The sequence below is a fragment of the Phyllobates terribilis genome, unplaced genomic scaffold (assembly GCF_046119375.1).
Source record: "Phyllobates terribilis strain yellow unplaced genomic scaffold, ASM4611937v1 Scaffold_2__4_contigs__length_985480577, whole genome shotgun sequence".
Taxonomy (NCBI): domain Eukaryota; kingdom Metazoa; phylum Chordata; class Amphibia; order Anura; family Dendrobatidae; genus Phyllobates; species Phyllobates terribilis.
Genome location: NW_027362762.1, coordinates 16,694,756 through 16,715,390, shown reverse-complemented (window position 1 = coordinate 16,715,390; position 20,635 = coordinate 16,694,756). Strand labels below are relative to the sequence as shown.

The 20,635-nt window shown below is 47.3% G+C and overlaps 1 protein-coding gene across 7 annotated transcripts in view; it reads right to left on the bottom strand.

Moving 5' to 3' along the window:
- LOC141189172 (protein sel-1 homolog 3-like) overlaps positions 1-20,635 on the bottom strand; it is a 265,916-nt gene that overhangs the window by 154,521 nt on the left and 90,760 nt on the right. For all 7 annotated transcript variants that reach the window (XM_073661122.1, XM_073661124.1, XM_073661121.1 and 4 more), the window contains one exon: positions 640-1,171. In XM_073661122.1, the coding sequence (XP_073517223.1) occupies positions 640-1,162 (523 nt within the window). In that variant the 5' untranslated portion in view covers positions 1,163-1,171. The remainder of the gene's footprint in view (positions 1-639; positions 1,172-20,635) is intronic.

The window sequence follows — 20,635 nt, the reverse complement described above, 5'->3', positions numbered from 1 at the left end:
CCCACATCCACCTCCAGGGGCTTCTCTGTCCTCATCTACATCCATAGACATTAATATGGAGAAAAGTATGTGCCCCCCACATCCACCTCCAGGGGCTTCTCTGTCCTCATCTACATCCATAGACATTAATATGGAGGAAAGTATGTGCCCCCCCCACATCCACCTCCGGGGGCTTCTCTGTCCTCATCTATATCCATAGACATTAATATGGGGAAAAGTATGTGCCCCCCACATCCACCTCCGGGGGCTTCTCTGTCCTCATCTACATCCATAGACATTAATATGGAGGAAAGTATGTGCCCCCCACATCCATCTCCAGGGGCTTCTCTGTCCTCATCTACATCCATATATTATACCATCTGATTAGCCATAGCACCCTCTACGCACAGTAACGGGGCGGGCTGTCTCTGATTAGGACCACTCATTTGATGCTACACATGGTAACATATATCAATCAGCTCATCTCCTCCTGATATTTGACATTTCCTTTAAATGTTGTTGTTTTTTTTTCCAAAAAAAGGAAGGAAGTTGATGCCTTCACACAAAATACTGAACCCTCACCCAAGAACCATTGGAGGAGGCTGATAAATGCATGGAACCATCAATATATTTCAGATCAACGTCTTCATCATCCCTCACCTGCCTCCACCGGACACTGTATGATTTTATCCATTGTGAGATTCCATAGAAGATCCTGGTCCCAGAGGAGAGTCCTCCGGTGGTCTTTGTAAGGTCGGCTGTATAGAGGTAACGCCTTCATTCGGTGAGATGTCTTCACCACCGTTTTGCTGTACGAGTGACTGTCCGGCTTGTCAAAGTCAATAGGATAATCTGAGATCCATGCTCTCAGCAGTACGTCTGTCACATGAATAGGCCGTCTCAAGAAATAGTCTTCTTTGTAGACCATCTGGTCCGGAAAGTCTACCTTGATTTCTCGGCTTGACTCTGCGCCATTAGGGCTGCAAGTCCAGCGTTTTTTAAATATACCAACTAGGGACCGAGAGAGAGAAGAGGCTAAAATGTCAATGTGGACCACCTGGTTCCTCTCACAGTGATAGAAAACTACCAGGACTGGACTCTTGGAAATCTTCTCTGGTGGCTTGATGAAGTCAATGAAGGATGGCCGGCCAGTGGTCCTTGTCTGAGATGTGACCATCTGCATCCAACAGCACTGAAAGCAAAAGGAAGTATTACATTTTATACATACATCACAAATAGCCTGCGCAAAAAAAAGTAAAATAACAGGTTGAGGGCTTCTTATGGACCTCAATAGGAAGAAGAACATTAGGTTGTGGTCTCCTTATAAACCTGGATAAAAATAAGATCATCTAGTGGAAGTCTCCTAATGAACTTGGACAAGTAGAACTTCAGGTCAATGTTGTTGTAGCGACATGGATAAGCAGAAGAATATTAGATGGAGGTTTCTTTATGGACCTTATTAATATGTAGAACATTAGGTTGGGGGTCTCCATATGGACCTTCATAATAAGAATAGCATAAGGTTGAGGTCGTCGTATGAACCCGGATAAGAAAAACATCAGATTAAAATCTCCTAATGAAACAGGACAAGAAGAACATCAGGTTGAGGTCTCCATATGGACCTGGGTTAGAAGAAGGTCATTATTCTGCCCATTCACGACATTCTGTCCCTCCATTGAAAAATTGGTTAAATAAAGAAGAACTCCTTGATGTTTTTCGATGCTTAAATACCTATTCCATTGAATATACATTTTATTCTGATGCTCACAAATCCTTCTCTCGTATAGACTTGATTTTTAACAGATTCTCTATCAATATCCAAATTTAGAAAGCTCTCAATTATCCAAAATCATTTTCAGACCATTCATCAATCGCCTGTGATGTATATTTAGGAAACCCCTCATCTCCTTACTTGTAATTCTCTTCTCCTACGTTCCCCTAAATCTAAAAAAAAAAAGATATTGAAAACGCCATTGCGAATTACTTTAAAAGGAAATAATGTAGAAGACGTCCGCCCATTTATGTTATGGAATGCACATAAGGCAGTTCTGAGGGGAATACTAATGCAAAAATAATAAAAAAAGAGAACAGGAAAAAAAAAATATATACAGTCAGAGCTTTTTGGAGAAAGAAAAAAAAATTCAGCAAAATCTCACAACTCCATCCTCAACGAATTCATAAGGAAATCCTCAAGATCAGACCTAAGAAATGCATTATTCTCTGAACAGGACAAACTTTGCAAAAAAGAAAAAAAACTACATTTTACACTTCTTATAACAAACCTACAAGACTTATGGCACAAAGAGTTAAAATTGCTAAGAATCAAACGTAGAATCAACAAAATTAAAAAACTAAAGTGGTTCCACAGCCAAATCATCCAGAGGACATTGTTGACTCTTTTGCCGATTACTATGATAATCGAAACAATTTCAAGTTTGACCCACAGACGCTCCAACCTTCCAAAGAAATAATACAGTTATATGAAAAAGTTTGGGCACCCCTATTAATCTTAAGCTTAATGTTTTATAAAAATTGGTGTTTTTGCAACAGCTATTTCAGTTTGATATATGTAATAACTGTTGGACACAGTAATGTTTCTGCCTTGAAATGAGGTTTATTGTAGTAACAGAAAATGTGCAATCTGCATTCAAACAAAATTTGACAGGTGCATAAGTATGGGCACCCTTATCATTTTCTTGTTTTAAATACTCCTACCTACTTTTTACTGACTTACTAAAGCACATTTTTTGGTTTTGTAACGTCACTGAGCTTTGAACTTCATAGCCAGGTGTATGCAATCATGAGAAAAGCTACTTAAAGTTGCCACTTGCAAGTTGTTCTCCTGTTTGAATCTCCTCTGAAGAGTGGCATCATGGGCTCCTCAAAACAACTGTCAAATGATCTGAAAACAAAGATTATTCAACATAGTTGTTCAGGGGAAGGATACAAAAAGCTGTCTCAGAGATTTAACCTGTCAGTTTCCACTGTGAGGAACATAGTAAGGAAATGGAAGAACACAGGGACAGTTCTTGTTAAGGCCAGAAGTGGCAGGCCAAGAAAAACATCAGAAAGGCAGAGAAGAAGAATGGTGAGATCAGTCAAGGACAATCCTCAGACCACCTCCAGAGAGCTGCAGCATCAAATTGCTGCAGATGGTGTCACTGTGCATCGGTCAACTATACAACGCACTTTGCACAAGGAGAAGCTGTATGGGAGAGTGATGCAAAAGAAGCCGTTTCTGCAAGCACGCCACAAACAAAGTCGGCTGAGGTATGCAAAAGCACATTTGGAGAAGCCAATTTCTTTTTGGAAGAAGGTCCTGTGGACTGATGAAACCAAGATTGAGTTGTTTGGTCATACAAAAAGGCGTTATGCATGGTGGCAAAAAAACACAGCATTCCAAGAAAAACACTTGCTACCCACAGTAAAATTTGGTGGAGGTTCCATCATGCTTTGGGGCTGTGTGGCCAATGCCGGCACCGGGAATCTTGTTAAAGATGAGGGACGCATGGATTCCACTCAGTATCAGCAGATTCTTGACAATAATGTTCAAGAATCAGTGATAAAGCTGAAGTTACGCAGGGGATGGATCTTTCAGCAAGACAATGATCCAAAACACCGCTCCAAATCTACTCAGGCATTCATGCAGAGGAACAATTACAATGTTCTGGAATGGCCATCCCAGTCCCCAGACCTGAACATCATTGAACATCTGTGGGATCATTTGAAGAGGGCTGTCCATGCTCGGCGACCATCAAACTTAACTGAACTGGAATTGTTTTGTAAAGAGGAATGGTCAAAAATACCTTCATCCAGGATCCAGGAACTCATTAAAAGCTACAGGAAGCGACTAGAGGCAAAAGGAGGATCTACTAAATATTAATGTCACTTTTCTGGTGAGGTGCCCATACTTATGCATCTGTCAAATTTTGTTTGAATGCAGATTGCACATTTTCTGTTAGTACAATAAACCTCATTTCAAGGCAGAAACATTACTGTATCCAACAGTTATTACATATATCAAACTGAAATAGCTGTTGCAAAAACACCAATTTTTATAAAACATTAAGCTTAAGATTAATAGGGGTGCCCAAACTTTTTCATATAACTGTACATGTCTTCTTAATCACCGATGAATCTCCCTTCGGTAACTCAGACACAATTGACTAATCTTAACAATACTTATTATTGCAAATAGACTTAAGAAAATTCTTCCTGGAATTATAGATAGCGATCAGTTGGGCTTCATTGAGGGTCGTCAGACTGTAGATGCAACAAGAAGAATATTACATCTAATTGACATTATAAAATGCTCTAAAAAAAACATCAATACTTTTGATGTTTCTATCGAAAGCCGAGAAGTCTTTTCGATAGAATCAACTGGGACTTCTTAAAAGTCGCTCTTCTCAAATTTTGGTTTTAACTCTCAACTTATCAGGACAATTATGGCCCTTTATTCACACCCAACGGCTAAAATGCATGCAAATAATCACCGATCTAAATTGTTTCAAATCGCAAATGGCGCTGGACAGGGGCTGCCCTCTGTCTCCTTTGCTCTTTGCACTAATAATCGAACCATTTGCTGAATCAATAAGAAGCAATTCTAAAATCAAAAAAGATATCCTAACGGATAAACGGCAACTTAAAATTGGCCTTTTTCTGCCGACGACATCATACTCCCCCTTGGAAATCCTTTGTCTTCTATTAAAGAAGTCATTCAAACAATTGAATCATTTGCAATTTTACTGCAAAATTAATATCACAAAATCAGAAATACTAGACTTTAATTTAAGCAACAACCTTATCAATTCCATAAAAAAAACAAACTCATCCTTTAACTGGGAAAATGAGGCCGTCTCGTACCCGGGAATAATCCTCGCCAGAGATTTTAAAACCACAATTGAATTACATAAAGAACACGGTGCAAGCAGACTTAAAAAATGACTCAAAAAAACAAAGATAATTACATTACCAAAAATGTTATATGTATTCAGAGCAATTCCCCCAAAAATTCATCAATAAGTTACAATCACTATTAAACAAATTAATCTGGAATCAAACGAGAGTTAGGACCTCCAATAAAATGCTACTTAAGAACAAACTACGTGGATTTCTTGGATTACCAAATGTAAATAATTATTATTGTACCAACTTAATTAAGCGATCTCAAAACTGGAAGAATAAAATCTCCGGCTTGGACAGATCTGGAAGCTTATTCCAATAGCAGTTTCTCTACTTATTATTAATCCCTCTCTTACACGTCCCCAACACCCCCCTATATCAGCAGTTATTCATGCACGGGAAAAAGTTGCTAGTGTTTCAAGCAGAAAAATGCCAAAATTTGATCAAATCAAAAACATCTCAACTTATTTCTGGGCAAAAAAATTCCCGACTCTTGGAAATCTTAAAGAAAATCAGGGATTTCCATGATGGAATCCGATTTATTCCCTTCCAAAAACCTAAAAATGTGTAATAATAAGAGAACTGATTCCGACATTGGAATTTTCAATAGTATGAGGAAAACAATATCTATCCTCTTATAACTAAAAGCTCTAGCAACTGACCCCATTAGGTTACTTCTTTCCAATTCAACCAATAACTCGTCTCTAGATGGTATTTTACTCCCAAATAAACTAGCAAAGACTTTCCCAAAGCGATCTCCTCTTTGTTGGAGGGATTGGGGGGCTCGAGGGAGATTTATTACCCATTCTATGGGAATGTCCCAAACGTCAACATTCTTTGGAAAGAAATATCATCACTTATTAATCAGATAATAAGACAGAACGTTATCTTACTTCTCCAAATGGTTTTACTATCTTTAGATTTGGATGTGGTAAATCCATCTTTGAGATCGATACTAATTCACGTTTTTCTAGTAGCTAAAAATGTCGTAAAAGCAAATTGGCAAAAAAACATCCATTGCCCCCATTGAAGATATTGTAGACAAAATAACTCTTCATAATTCTTATGAGAGGAGCCAAAGTCCTAGAAGACATGGGGACCCTGGATTAACTTTTCCTCTAATTAGCTAAGTTTTGTTTAAGACTTTGACAACTTCTTGAAATGGTTACTGACTGATATTATGTTTCATTCTTAATATTTTATGTCTAATATTACAGAATATTTGTTTCGTAATACTTTCATATTCTCCTCTGTAAAGTTTTGTGATTTCACTTTAAACTTATGTTCACAGAAATGTTAAACCCTATTAGTAGATTTCAAATGTAATATTATAACCAGTTAATAATAATATTACAATATTGTAGTTATTCTCCTCTCCGTCCCTCTATTCCCTTCCTTCATCTTCCCTAAGTTTACCCAATAAAGATCAACTTTCTTTCCTTCCCGTACCCTTTCCCCTTCTAACCATTTATAAAATGTTAATAAAATGATTGGAATTAGAAGAAGGTCATTATATCGAGGTCTGATTGTGGACCTTTATAAGAAGAACATTAGGTTTATGTCCCCTTCTTAACCTGGATAAGAAGAAGAATATTAGGCCGAGGTCTCCATATAAAACTCCATCAAAACTACGACAGTAATTAATAATGATGGTGTTTGTAGCTGATGGACCTGATTGACAACTGATCACATAGATGAAAATATACGGAGATTCAGAAATTATAATATACCGAGGATGATAAAGGACAATACATTGTCTTGAAAAAGTCTTCACACCCCATGAACTTTTTCCTCATTTTGTTTCACGTTACACCCACAAACTTAAATGTATTTTATTGGGATTTTATGTGATAATAACACAAAGTAACGAGTATTAGTGACGAGTAAAGGGAATGATACAAGGTGTACTAAAAATATAAGTCTGAAAATTGTGCCATGAATTTGTATTCAGCCCCCTTTGTAGGACCACCTTTCGCTGCCATTACTGCTGCAGTCTTTTGGGGTCTGTCTCTCCACCTTTCTCTGCAGTCTTTTGGGGTCTGTCTCTCCCAGCTTTCTCTGCAGTCTTTTGGGGTCTGTCTCTCCCATCTTTCCCTGCAGTCTTTTGGGGTCTGTCTCTCCCATCTTTCTCTGCAGTCTTTTGGGGTCTGTCTCTCCCACCTTTCCCTGCAGTCTTTTGGGGTCTGTCTCTCCCACCTTTCTCTGCAGTCTTTTGGGGTCTGTCTCTCCAGCTTTCTCTGCAGTCTTTTGGGGTCTGTCTCTTCCGCCTTTCTCTGCAGTCTTTTGGAGTCTGTGTCTCCCACCTTTCTCTGCAGTCTTTTGGGGTCTGTCTCTCCAGCTTTCTCTGCAGTCTTTTGGGGTCTGTCTCTCCCACCTTTCTCTGCAGTCTTTCGGGGTCTGTCTCTCCAGCTTTCTCTGCAGTCTTTTGGGGTCTGTCTCTCCGATCTTTCTCTGCAGTCTTTTGGGGTCTGTCTCTCCGATCTTTCTCTGCAGTCTTTTGGGGTCTGTCTCTCCCAGCTTTCTCTGCAGTCTTTTGGGGTCTGTCTCTCCCAGCTTTCTCTGCAGTCTTTTGGGGTCTGTCTCTCCCAGCTTTCTCTGCAGTCTTTTGGGGTCTGTCTCTCCCACCTTTCTCTGCAGTCTTTTGGGGTCTGTCTCTCCCACCTTTCCCTGCAGTCTTTTGGGGTCTGTCTCTCCCAGCTTTCTCTGCAGTCTTTTGGGGTCTGTCTCTCCCACCTTTCTCTGCAGTCTTTTGGGGTCTGTCTCTCCCACCTTTCTCTGCAGTCTTTTGGGGTCTGTCTCTCCCACCTTTCCCTGCAGTCTTTTGGGGTCTATCTCTCCAGCTTTCTCTGCAGTCTTTTGGGGTCTGTCTCTCCCACCTTTCTCTGCAGTCTTTTGGGGTCTGTCTCTCTCCTCCTTTCTCTACAGTCTTTTGGGGTCTGTCTCTCCCACCTTTCTCTGCAGTCTTTTGGGGTCTGTCTCTCCCACCTTTCCCTGCAGTCTTTTGGGGTCTGTCTCTCCAGCTGTCTCTGCAGTCTTTTGGGGTCTGTCTCTCCAGCTTTCTCTGCAGTCTTTTGGGGTCTGTCTCTCCACCTTTCTCTGCAGTCTTTTGGGGTCTGTCTCTCCCACCTTTCTCTGCAGTCTTTTGGGGTCTGTCTCTCCCACCTTTCTCTGCAGTCTTTTGGGGTCTGTCTCTCCCACCTTTCCCTGCAATCTTTTGGGGTCTGTCTCTCCAGCTTTCTCTGCCGTCTTTTGGGGTCTGTCTCTCCAGCTTTCTCTGCAGTCTTTTGGGGTCTGTCTCTCCAGCTTTCTCTGCCGTCTTTTCGGGTCTGTCTCTCCACCTTTCTCTGCAGTCTTTTGGGGTCTGTCTCTCCCACCTTTCCCTGCAGTATTTTGGGGTCTGTCTCTCCAGCTTTCTCTGCAGTCTTTTGGGGTCTGTCTCTCCCACCTTTCCCTGCAGTCTTTTGGGGTCTGTCTCTCCCAGCTTTCTCTGAAGTCTTTTGGGGGTCTGTCTCTCTCATCTTTCTCTGCAGTCTTTTGGGGTCTGTCTCTCCTCCTTTCTCTACAGTCTTTTGGGGTCTGTCTCTCCCACCTTTCTCTGCAGTCTTTTGGGGTCTGTCTTTCCCAACTTTCCCTGCAGTCTTTTGGGGTCTGTCTCTCCCACCTTTCTCTGCAGTCTTTTGGGGTCTATCTCTCCCACCTTTCTCTGCAGTCTTTTGGGGTCTGTCTCTCCAGCTTTCCCTGCAGTATTTTGGGGTCTGTCTCTCCAGCTTTCTCTGCAGTCTTTTGGGGTCTGTCTCTCCCACCTTTCCCTGCAGTATTTTGGGGTCTGTCTATCCCACCTTTCTCTGCAGTCTTTTGGGGTCTGTCTCTCCAGCTTTCTCTGCAGTCTTTTGGGGTCTGTCTCTCCCATCTTTCTCTGCAGTCTTTTGGGGTCTGTCTCTCCAGCTTTCTCTGCAGTCTTTTGGGGTCTGTCTGTCTCTCCACCTTTCTCTGCAGTCTTTTGGGGTCTGTCTGTCTCTCCAGCTTTCTCTGCAGTCTTTTGGGGTCTGTCTGTCTCTCCACGTTTCTCTGCAGTCCTTTGGGGTCTGTCTGTCTCTACAGCTTTCTCTGCAGTCTTTTGGGGTCTGTCTCTCCCATCTTTCTCTGCAGTCTTTTGGGGTCTGTCTCTCCCACCTTTCCCTGCAGTATTTTGGGGTCTGTCTCTCCCACCTTTCTCTGCAGTCTTTTGGGGTCTGTCTCTCCAGCTTTCTCTGCAGTCTTTTGGGGTCTGTCTCTCCCATCTTTCTCTGCAGTCTTTTGGGGTCTGTCTCTCCAGCTTTCTCTGCAGTCTTTTGGGGTCTGTCTGTCTCTCCACCTTTCTCTGCAGTCTTTTGGGGTCTGTCTGTCTCTCCACCTTTCTCTGCAGTCTTTTGGGGTCTGTCTCTCCAGCTTTCTCTGCAGTCTTTTGGGGTCTGTCTGTCTCTCCACCTTTCTCTGCAGTCTTTTGGGGTCTGTCTGTCTCTCCAGCTTTCTCTGCAGTCTTTTGGGGTCGGTCTCTCCCAGCTTTCTCTGCAGTCTTTTGGGGTCTGTCTCTCCCAGCTTTCTCTGCAGTCTTTTGGGGTCTGTCTCTCCCACCTTTCTCTGCAGTCTTTTGGAGTCTGTCTCTCCCACCTTTCCCTGCAATCTTTTGGGGTCTGTCTCTCCCAGCTTTCCCTGCAGTCTTTTGGGGTCTGTCTCTCCCACCTTTCTCTGCAGTCTTTTGGGGTCTGTCTCTCCAGCTTTCTCTGCAGTCTTTTGGGGTCTGTCTCTCCCACCTTTCTCTGCAGTCTTTTGGGGTCTGTCTCTCTCCTCCTTTCTCTACAGTCTTTTGGGGTCTGTCTCTCCCACCTTTCTCTGCAGTCTTTTGGGGTCTGTCTCTCCCACCTTTCCCTGCAGTCTTTTGGGGTCTGTCTCTCCAGCTTTCTCTGCAGTCTTTTGGGGTCTGTCTCTCCAGCTTTCTCTGCAGTCTTTTGGGGTCTGTCTCTCCAGCTTTCTCTGCAGTCTTTTGGGGACTGTCTCTCCCACCTTTCTCTGCAGTCTTTTGGGGTCTGTCTCTCCCACCTTTCTCTGCAGTCTTTTGGGGTCTGTCTCTCCCACCTTTCCCTGCAATCTTTTGGGGTCTGTCTCTCCAGCTTTCTCTGCCGTCTTTTGGGGTCTGTCTCTCCATCTTTCTCTGCAGTCTTTTGGGGTCTGTCTCTCCAGCTTTCTCTGCCGTCTTTTCGGGTCTGTCTCTCCACCTTTCTCTGCAGTCTTTTGGGGTCTGTCTCTCCCACCTTTCCCTGCAATCTTTTGGAGGCTGTCTCTCCAGCTTTCTCTGCAGTCTTTTGGGGTCTGTCTCTCCAGCTTTCCCTGCAGTATTTTGGGGTCTGTCTCTCCAGCTTTCCCTGCAGTATTTTGGGGTCTGTCTCTCCAGCTTTCTCTGCAGTCTTTTGGGGTCTGTCTCTCCCACCTTTCCCTGCAGTATTTTGGGGTGTGTCTCTCCCACCTTTCTCTGCAGTCTTTTGGGGTCTGTCTCTCCAGCTTTCTCTGCAGTCTTTTGGGGTCTGTCTCTCCCATCTTTCTCTGCAGTCTTTTGGGGTCTGTCTCTCCAGCTTTCTCTGCAGTCTCTTGGGGTCTGTCTGTCTCTCCACCTTTCTCTGCAGTCTTTTGGGGTTTGTCTCTCCCACCTTTCTCTGCCGTCTTTTGGGGTCTGTCTCTCCCACCTTTCTCTGCAGTCTTTTGGAGTCTGTCTCTCCACCTTTCTCTGCCGTCTTTTGGGGTCTGTCTCTCCCACCTTTCCCTGCAATCTTTTGGGGTCTGTCTCTCCAGCTTTCCCTGCAGTATTTTGGGGTCTGCTCTCCAGCTTTCTCTGCAGTCTTTTGGGGTCTGTCTCTCCAGCTTTGCCTGCAGTATTTTGGGGTCTGTCTCTCCAGCTTTCCCTGCAGTATTTTGGGGTCTGTCTCTCCAGCTTTCTCTGCAGTCTTTTGGGGTCTGTCTCTCCAGCTTTCCCTGCAGTATTTTGGGGTCTGTCTCTCCAGCTTTCTCTGCAGTCTTTTGGGGTCTGTCTCTCCAGCTTTCTCTGCAGTCTTTCGGGGTCTGTCTCTCTAGCTTTCTCTGCATTCTTTTGGGGTCTGTCTCTCCACCTTTCTCTGCAGTCTTTTGGGGTCTGTCTCTCCCACCTTTCCCTGCAATCTTTTGGGGTCTGTCTCTCCAGCTTTCTCTGCAGTCTTTTGGGGTCTGTCTCTCCAGCTTTCCCTGCAGTATTTTGGGGTCTGTCTCTCCAGCTTTCTCTGCAGTCTTTTGGGGTCTGTCTCTCCCACCTTTCCCTGCAATCTTTTGGGGTCTGTCTCTCCATCTTTCTCTGCAGTCTTTTGGGGTTTGTCTCTCCACCTTTCTCTGCAGTCTTTTGGGGTCTGTCTCTCCCATCTTTCCCTGCAGTCTTTTGGGGTCTGTCTCTCCCATCTTTCTCTGCAGTCTTTTGGGGTCTGTCTCTCCCACCTTTCCCTGCAGTCTTTTGGGGTCTGTCTCTCCCACCTTTCTCTGCAGTCTTTTGGGGTCTGTCTCTCCAGCTTTCTCTGCAGTCTTTTGGGGTCTGTCTCTCCCGCCTTTCTCTGCAGTCTTTTGGGGTCTGTCTCTCCCACCTTTCTCTGCAGTCTTTTGGGGTCTGTCTCTCCAGCTTTCTCTGCAGTCTTTTGGGGTCTGTCTCTCCCACCTTTCTCTGCAGTCTTTCGGGGTCTGTCTCTCCAGCTTTCTCTGCAGTCTTTTGGGGTCTGTCTCTCCGATCTTTCTCTGCAGTCTTTTGGGGTCTGTCTCTCCCAGCTTTCTCTGCAGTCTTTTGGGGTCTGTCTCTCCCAGCTTTCTCTGCAGTCTTTTGGGGTCTGTCTCTCCCACCTTTCTCTGCAGTCTTTTGGGGTCTGTCTCTCCCACCTTTCCCTGCAGTCTTTTGGGGTCTGTCTCTCCCAGCTTTCTCTGCAGTCTTTTGGGGTCTGTCTCTCCCACCTTTCTCTGCAGTCTTTTGGGGTCTGTCTCTCCCACCTTTCTCTGCAGTCTTTTGGGGTCTGTCTCTCCCACCTTTCCCTGCAGTCTTTTGGGGTCTATCTCTCCAGCTTTCTCTGCAGTCTTTTGGGGTCTGTCTCTCCCACCTTTCTCTGCAGTCTTTTGGGGTCTGTCTCTCTCCTCCTTTCTCTACAGTCTTTTGGGGTCTGTCTCTCCCACCTTTCTCTGCAGTCTTTTGGGGTCTGTCTCTCCCACCTTTCTCTGCAGTCTTTTGGGGTCTGTCTCTCCCACCTTTCCCTGCAATCTTTTGGGGTCTGTCTCTCCATCTTTCTCTGCAGTCTTTTGGGGTTTGTCTCTCCACCTTTCTCTGCAGTCTTTTGGGGTCTGTCTCTCCCATCTTTCCCTGCAGTCTTTTGGGGTCTGTCTCTCCCATCTTTCTCTGCAGTCTTTTGGGGTCTGTCTCTCCCACCTTTCCCTGCAGTCTTTTGGGGTCTGTCTCTCCCACCTTTCTCTGCAGTCTTTTGGGGTCTGTCTCTCCAGCTTTCTCTGCAGTCTTTTGGGGTCTGTCTCTCCCGCCTTTCTCTGCAGTCTTTTGGGGTCTGTCTCTCCCACCTTTCTCTGCAGTCTTTTGGGGTCTGTCTCTCCAGCTTTCTCTGCAGTCTTTTGGGGTCTGTCTCTCCCACCTTTCTCTGCAGTCTTTCGGGGTCTGTCTCTCCAGCTTTCTCTGCAGTCTTTTGGGGTCTGTCTCTCCGATCTTTCTCTGCAGTCTTTTGGGGTCTGTCTCTCCCAGCTTTCTCTGCAGTCTTTTGGGGTCTGTCTCTCCCAGCTTTCTCTGCAGTCTTTTGGGGTCTGTCTCTCCCACCTTTCTCTGCAGTCTTTTGGGGTCTGTCTCTCCCACCTTTCTCTGCAGTCTTTTGGGGTCTGTCTCTCCCACCTTTCCCTGCAGTCTTTTGGGGTCTGTCTCTCCCAGCTTTCTCTGCAGTCTTTTGGGGTCTGTCTCTCCCACCTTTCTCTGCAGTCTTTTGGGGTCTGTCTCTCCCACCTTTCTCTGCAGTCTTTTGGGGTCTGTCTCTCCCACCTTTCCCTGCAGTCTTTTGGGGTCTATCTCTCCAGCTTTCTCTGCAGTCTTTTGGGGTCTGTCTCTCCCACCTTTCTCTGCAGTCTTTTGGGGTCTGTCTCTCCCACCTTTCCCTGCAGTCTTTTGGGGTCTGTCTCTCCCAGCTTTCTCTGCAGTCTTTTGGGGTCTGTCTCTCCCACCTTTCTCTGCAGTCTTTTGGGGTCTGTCTCTCCCACCTTTCTCTGCAGTCTTTTGGGGTCTGTCTCTCCCACCTTTCTCTGCAGTCTTTTGGGGTCTGTCTCTCCCACCTTTCTCTGCAGTCTTTTGGGGTCTGTCTCTCCCACCTTTCTCTGCAGTCTTTTGGGGTCTGTCTCTCCCACCTTTCTCTGCAGTATTTTGGGGTCTGTCTCTCCCACCTTTCCCTGCAGTCTTTTGGGGTCTACCTCTCCAGCTTTCTCTGCAGTCTTTGGGGGTCTGTCTCTCCCACCTTTCTCTGCAGTCTTTTGGGGTCTGTCTCTCTCCTCCTTTCTCTACAGTCTTTTGGGGTCTGTCTCTCCCACCTTTCAATGCAGTCTTTTTGGGTCTGTCTCTCCAGCTTTCTCTGCAGTATTTTGGGGTCTGTCTCTCCAGCTTTCTCTGCAGTCTTTTGGGGACTGTCTCTCCCACCTTTCTCTGCAGTCTTTTGGGGTCTGTCTCTCCCACCTTTCTCTGCAGTCTTTTGGGGTCTGTCTCTCCCACCTTTCCCTGCAATCTTTTGGGGTCTGTCTCTCCAGCTTTCTCTGCCGTCTTTTGGGGTCTGTCTCTCCATCTTTCTCTGCAGTCTTTTGGGGTCTGTCTCTCCAGCTTTCTCTGCCGTCTTTTCGGGTCTGTCTCTCCACCTTTCTCTGCAGTCTTTTGGGGTCTGTCTCTCCCACCTTTCTCTGCAGTCTTTTGGGGTCTGTCTCTCCCACCTTTCCCTGCAGTCTTTTGGGGTCTATCTCTCCAGCTTTCTCTGCAGTCTTTTGGGGTCTGTCTCTCCCACCTTTCTCTGCAGTCTTTTGGGGTCTGTCTCTCTCCTCCTTTCTCTACAGTCTTTTGGGGTCTGTCTCTCCCACCTTTCTCTGCAGTCTTTTGGGGTCTGTCTCTCCCACCTTTCTCTGCAGTCTTTTGGGGTCTGTCTCTCCCACCTTTCCCTGCAATCTTTTGGGGTCTGTCTCTCCATCTTTCTCTGCAGTCTTTTGGGGTTTGTCTCTCCACCTTTCTCTGCAGTCTTTTGGGGTCTGTCTCTCCCATCTTTCCCTGCAGTCTTTTGGGGTCTGTCTCTCCCATCTTTCTCTGCAGTCTTTTGGGGTCTGTCTCTCCCACCTTTCCCTGCAGTCTTTTGGGGTCTGTCTCTCCCACCTTTCTCTGCAGTCTTTTGGGGTCTGTCTCTCCAGCTTTCTCTGCAGTCTTTTGGGGTCTGTCTCTCCCGCCTTTCTCTGCAGTCTTTTGGGGTCTGTCTCTCCCACCTTTCTCTGCAGTCTTTTGGGGTCTGTCTCTCCAGCTTTCTCTGCAGTCTTTTGGGGTCTGTCTCTCCCACCTTTCTCTGCAGTCTTTCGGGGTCTGTCTCTCCAGCTTTCTCTGCAGTCTTTTGGGGTCTGTCTCTCCGATCTTTCTCTGCAGTCTTTTGGGGTCTGTCTCTCCCAGCTTTCTCTGCAGTCTTTTGGGGTCTGTCTCTCCCAGCTTTCTCTGCAGTCTTTTGGGGTCTGTCTCTCCCACCTTTCTCTGCAGTCTTTTGGGGTCTGTCTCTCCCACCTTTCTCTGCAGTCTTTTGGGGTCTGTCTCTCCCACCTTTCCCTGCAGTCTTTTGGGGTCTGTCTCTCCCAGCTTTCTCTGCAGTCTTTTGGGGTCTGTCTCTCCCACCTTTCTCTGCAGTCTTTTGGGGTCTGTCTCTCCCACCTTTCTCTGCAGTCTTTTGGGGTCTGTCTCTCCCACCTTTCCCTGCAGTCTTTTGGGGTCTATCTCTCCAGCTTTCTCTGCAGTCTTTTGGGGTCTGTCTCTCCCACCTTTCTCTGCAGTCTTTTGGGGTCTGTCTCTCCCACCTTTCCCTGCAGTCTTTTGGGGTCTGTCTCTCCCAGCTTTCTCTGCAGTCTTTTGGGGTCTGTCTCTCCCACCTTTCTCTGCAGTCTTTTGGGGTCTGTCTCTCCCACCTTTCTCTGCAGTCTTTTGGGGTCTGTCTCTCCTACCTTTCCCTGCAGTCTTTTGGGGTCTACCTCTCCAGCTTTCTCTGCAGTCTTTGGGGGTCTGTCTCTCCCACCTTTCTCTGCAGTCTTTTGGGGTCTGTCTCTCTCCTCCTTTCTCTACAGTCTTTTGGGGTCTGTCTCTCCCACCTTTCAATGCAGTCTTTTTGGGTCTGTCTCTCCAGCTTTCTCTGCAGTATTTTGGGGTCTGTCTCTCCAGCTTTCTCTGCAGTCTTTTGGGGACTGTCTCTCCCACCTTTCTCTGCAGTCTTTTGGGGTCTGTCTCTCCCACCTTTCTCTGCAGTCTTTTGGGGTCTGTCTCTCCCACCTTTCCCTGCAATCTTTTGGGGTCTGTCTCTCCAGCTTTCTCTGCCGTCTTTTGGGGTCTGTCTCTCCATCTTTCTCTGCAGTCTTTTGGGGTCTGTCTCTCCAGCTTTCTCTGCCGTCTTTTCGGGTCTGTCTCTCCACCTTTCTCTGCAGTCTTTTGGGGTCTGTCTCTCCCACCTTTCCCTGCAATCTTTTGGAGTCTGTCTCTCCAGGTTTCTCTGCAGTCTTTTGGGGTCAATCTCTCCAGGTTTCCCTGCAGTATTTTGGGGTCTGTCTCTCCAGCTTTCTCTGCAGTCTTTTGGGGTCTGTCTCTCCCACCTTTCCCTGCAGTCTTTTGGGGTCTGTCTCTCCCAGCTTTCTCTGCAGTCTTTTGGGGGTCTGTCTCTCTCATCTTTCTCTGCAGTCTTTTGGGGTCTGTCTCTCCTCCTTTCTCTACAGTCTTTTGGGGTCTGTCTCTCCCACCTTTCTCTGCAGTCTTTGGGGTCTGTCTCTCCCACCTTTCTCTGCAGTCTTTTGGGGTCTGTCTCTCCAGCTTTCCCTGCAGTATTTTGGGGTCTGTCTCTCCAGCTTTCTCTGCAGTCTTTTGGGGTCTGTCTCTCCCACCTTTCCCTGCAGTATTTTGGGGTGTGTCTCTCCCACCTTTCTCTGCAGTCTTTTGGGGTCTGTCTCTCCAGCTTTCTCTGCAGTCTTTTGGGGTCTGTCTCTCCCATCTTTCTCTGCAGTCGTTTGGGGTCTGTCTCTCCAGCTTTCTCTGCAGTCTTTTGGGGTCTGTCTGTCTCTCCACCTTTCTCTGCAGTCTTTTGGGGTCTGTCTGTCTCTCCAGCTTTCTCTGCAGTCTTTTGGGGTCTGTCTCTCCCATCTTTCTCTGCAGTCTTTTGGGGTCTGTCTCTCCCACCTTTCCCTGCAGTATTTTGGGGTCTGTCTCTCCCACCTTTCTCTGCAGTCTTTTGGGGTCTGTCTCTCCCACCTTTCCCTGCAGTATTTTGGGGTCTGTCTATCCCACCTTTCTCTGCAGTCTTTTGGGGTCTGTCTCTCCAGCTTTCTCTGCAGTCTTTTGGGGTCTGTCTCTCCCATCTTTCTCTGCAGTCTTTTGGGGTCTGTCTCTCCAGCTTTCTCTGCAGTCTTTTGGGGTCTGTCTGTCTCTCCACCTTTCTCTGCAGTCTTTTGGGGTCTGTCTGTCTCTCCAGCTTTCTCTGCAGTCTTTTGGGGTCTGTCTGTCTCTCCACGTTTCTCTGCAGTCCTTTGGGGTCTGTCTGTCTCTACAGCTTTCTCTGCAGTCTTTTGGGGTCTGTCTCTCCCATCTTTCTCTGCAGTCTTTTGGGGTCTGTCTCTCCCACCTTTCCCTGCAGTATTTTGGGGTCTGTCTCTCCCACCTTTCTCTGCAGTCTTTTGGGGTCTGTCTCTCCAGCTTTCTCTGCAGTCTTTTGGGGTCTGTCTCTCCCATCTTTCTCTGCAGTCTTTTGGGGTCTGTCTCTCCAGCTTTCTCTGCAGTCTTTTGGGGTCTGTCTGTCTCTCCACCTTTCTCTGCAGTCTTTTGGGGTCTGTCTGTCTCTCCACCTTTCTCTGCAGTCTTTTGGGGTCTGTCTCTCCAGCTTTCTCTGCAGTCTTTTGGGGTCTGTCTGTCTCTCCACCTTTCTCTGCAGTCTTTTGGGGTCTGTCTGTCTCTCCAGCTTTCTCTGCAGTCTTTTGGGGTCGGTCTCTCCCAGCTTTCTCTGCAGTCTTTTGGGGTCTGTCTCTCCCAGCTTTCTCTGCAGTCTTTTGGGGTCTGTCTCTCCCACCTTTCTCTGCAGTCTTTTGGAGTCTGTCTCTCCCACCTTTCCCTGCAATCTTTTGGGGTCTGTCTCTCCCAGCTTTCCCTGCAGTCTTTTGGGGTCTGTCTCTCCCACCTTTCTCTGCAGTCTTTTGGGGTCTGTCTCTCCAGCTTTCTCTGCAGTCTTTTGGGGTCTGTCTCTCCCACCTTTCTCTGCAGTCTTTTGGGGTCTGTCTCTCTCCTCCTTTCTCTACAGTCTTTTGGGGTCTGTCTCTCCCACCTTTCTCTGCAGTCTTTTGGGGTCTGTCTCTCCCACCTTTCCCTGCAGTCTTTTGGGGTCTGTCTCTCCAGCTTTCTCTGCAGTCTTTTGGGGTCTGTCTCTCCAGCTTTCTCTGCAGTCTTTTGGGGTCTGTCTCTCCAGCTTTCTCTGCAGTCTTTTGGGGACTGTCTCTCCCACCTTTCTCTGCAGTCTTTTGGGGTCTGTCTCTCCCACCTTTCTCTGCAGTCTTTTGGGGTCTGTCTCTCCCACCTTTCCCTGCAATCTTTTGGGGTCTGTCTCTCCAGCTTTCTCTGCCGTCTTTTGGGGTCTGTCTCTCCATCTTTCTCTGCAGTCTTTTGGGGTCTGTCTCTCCAGCTTTCTCTGCCGTCTTTTCGGGTCTGTCTCTCCACCTTTCTCTGCAGTCTTTTGGGGTCTGTCTCTCCCACCTTTCCCTGCAATCTTTTGGAGGCTGTCTCTCCAGCTTTCTCTGCAGTCTTTTGGGGTCTGTCTCTCCAGCTTTCCCTGCAGTATTTTGGGGTCTGTCTCTCCAGCTTTCCCTGCAGTATTTTGGGGTCTGTCTCTCCAGCTTTCTCTGCAGTCTTTTGGGGTCTGTCTCTCCCACCTTTCCCTGCAGTATTTTGGGGTGTGTCTCTCCCACCTTTCTCTGCAGTCTTTTGGGGTCTGTCTCTCCAGCTTTCTCTGCAGTCTTTTGGGGTCTGTCTCTCCCATCTTTCTCTGCAGTCTTTTGGGGTCTGTCTCTCCAGCTTTCTCTGCAGTCTCTTGGGGTCTGTCTGTCTCTCCACCTTTCTCTGCAGTCTTTTGGGGTTTGTCTCTCCCACCTTTCTCTGCCGTCTTTTGGGGTCTGTCTCTCCCACCTTTCTCTGCAGTCTTTTGGAGTCTGTCTCTCCACCTTTCTCTGCCGTCTTTTGGGGTCTGTCTCTCCCACCTTTCCCTGCAATCTTTTGGGGTCTGTCTCTCCAGCTTTCCCTGCAGTATTTTGGGGTCTGCTCTCCAGCTTTCTCTGCAGTCTTTTGGGGTCTGTCTCTCCAGCTTTGCCTGCAGTATTTTGGGGTCTGTCTCTCCAGCTTTCCCTGCAGTATTTTGGGGTCTGTCTCTCCAGCTTTCTCTGCAGTCTTTTGGGGTCTGTCTCTCCAGCTTTCCCTGCAGTATTTTGGGGTCTGTCTCTCCAGCTTTCTCTGCAGTCTTTTGGGGTCTGTCTCTCCAGCTTTCTCTGCAGTCTTTCGGGGTCTGTCTCTCTAGCTTTCTCTGCATTCTTTTGGGGTCTGTCTCTCCACCTTTCTCTGCAGTCTTTTGGGGTCTGTCTCTCCCACCTTTCCCTGCAATCTTTTGGGGTCTGTCTCTCCAGCTTTCTCTGCAGTCTTTTGGGGTCTGTCTCTCCAGCTTTCCCTGCAGTATTTTGGGGTCTGTCTCTCCAGCTTTCTCTGCAGTCTTTTGGGGTCTGTCTCTCCCACCTTTCCCTGCAATCTTTTGGGGTCTGTCTCTCCATCTTTCTCTGCAGTCTTTTGGGGTTTGTCTCTCCACCTTTCTCTGCAGTCTTTTGGGGTCTGTCTCTCCCATCTTTCCCTGCAGTCTTTTGGGGTCTGTCTCTCCCATCTTTCTCTGCAGTCTTTTGGGGTCTGTCTCTCCCACCTTTCCCTGCAGTCTTTTGGGGTCTGTCTCTCCCACCTTTCTCTGCAGTCTTTTGGGGTCTGTCTCTCCAGCTTTCTCTGCAGTCTTTTGGGGTCTGTCTCTCCCGCCTTTCTCTGCAGTCTTTTGGGGTCTGTCTCTCCCACCTTTCTCTGCAGTCTTTTGGGGTCTGTCTCTCCAGCTTTCTCTGCAGTCTTTTGGGGTCTGTCTCTCCCACCTTTCTCTGCAGTCTTTCGGGGTCTGTCTCTCCAGCTTTCTCTGCAGTCTTTTGGGGTCTGTCTCTCCGATCTTTCTCTGCAGTCTTTTGGGGTCTGTCTCTCCCAGCTTTCTCTGCAGTCTTTTGGGGTCTGTCTCTCCCAGCTTTCTCTGCAGTCTTTTGGGGTCTGTCTCTCCCACCTTTCTCTGCAGTCTTTTGGGGTCTGTCTCTCCCACCTTTCCCTGCAGTCTTTTGGGGTCTGTCTCTCCCAGCTTTCTCTGCAGTCTTTTGGGGTCTGTCTCTCCCACCTTTCTCTGCAGTCTTTTGGGGTCTGTCTCTCCCACCTTTCTCTGCAGTCTTTTGGGGTCTGTCTCTCCCACCTTTCCCTGCAGTCTTTTGGGGTCTATCTCTCCAGCTTTCTCTGCAGTCTTTTGGGGTCTGTCTCTCCCACCTTTCTCTGCAGTCTTTTGGGGTCTGTCTCTCTCCTCCTTTCTCTACAGTCTTTTGGGGTCTGTCTCTCCCACCTTTCTCTGCAGTCTTTTGGGGTCTGTCTCTCCCACCTTTCTCTGCAGTCTTTTGGGGTCTGTCTCTCCCACCTTTCCCTGCAATCTTTTGGGGTCTGTCTCTCCATCTTTCTCTGCAGTCTTTTGGGGTCTGTCTCTCCATCTTTCTCTGCAGTATTTTGGGGTCTGTCTCTCCCATCTTTCCCTGCAGTCTTTTGGGGTCTGTCTCTCCCATCTTTCTCTGCAGTCTTTTGGGGTCTGTCTCTCCCACCTTTCCCTGCAGTCTTTTGGGGTCTGTCTCTCCCACCTTTCTCTGCAGTCTTTTGGGGTCTGTCTCTCCAGCTTTCTCTGCAGTCTTTTGGGGTCTGTCTCTCCCGCCTTTCTCTGCAGTCTTTTGGGGTCTGTCTCTCCCACCTTTCTCTGCAGTCTTTTGGGGTCTGTCTCTCCAGCTTTCTCTGCAGTCTTTTGGGGTCTGTCTCTCCCACCTTTCTCTGCAGTCTTTCGGGGTCTGTCTCTCCAGCTTTCTCTGCAGTCTTTTGGGGTCTGTCTCTCCGATCTTTCTCTGCAGTCTTTTGGGGTCTGTCTCTCCCAGCTTTCTCTGCAGTCTTTTGGGGTCTGTCTCTCCCAGCTTTCTCTGCAGTCTTTTGGGGTCTGTCTCTCCCACCTTTCTCTGCAGTCTTTTGGGGTCTGTCTCTCCCACCTTTCTCTGCAGTCTTTTGGGGTCTGTCTCTCCCACCTTTCCCTGCAGTCTTTTGGGGTCTGTCTCTCCCAGCTTTCTCTGCAGTCTTTTGGGGTCTGTCTCTCCCACCTTTCTCTGCAGTCTT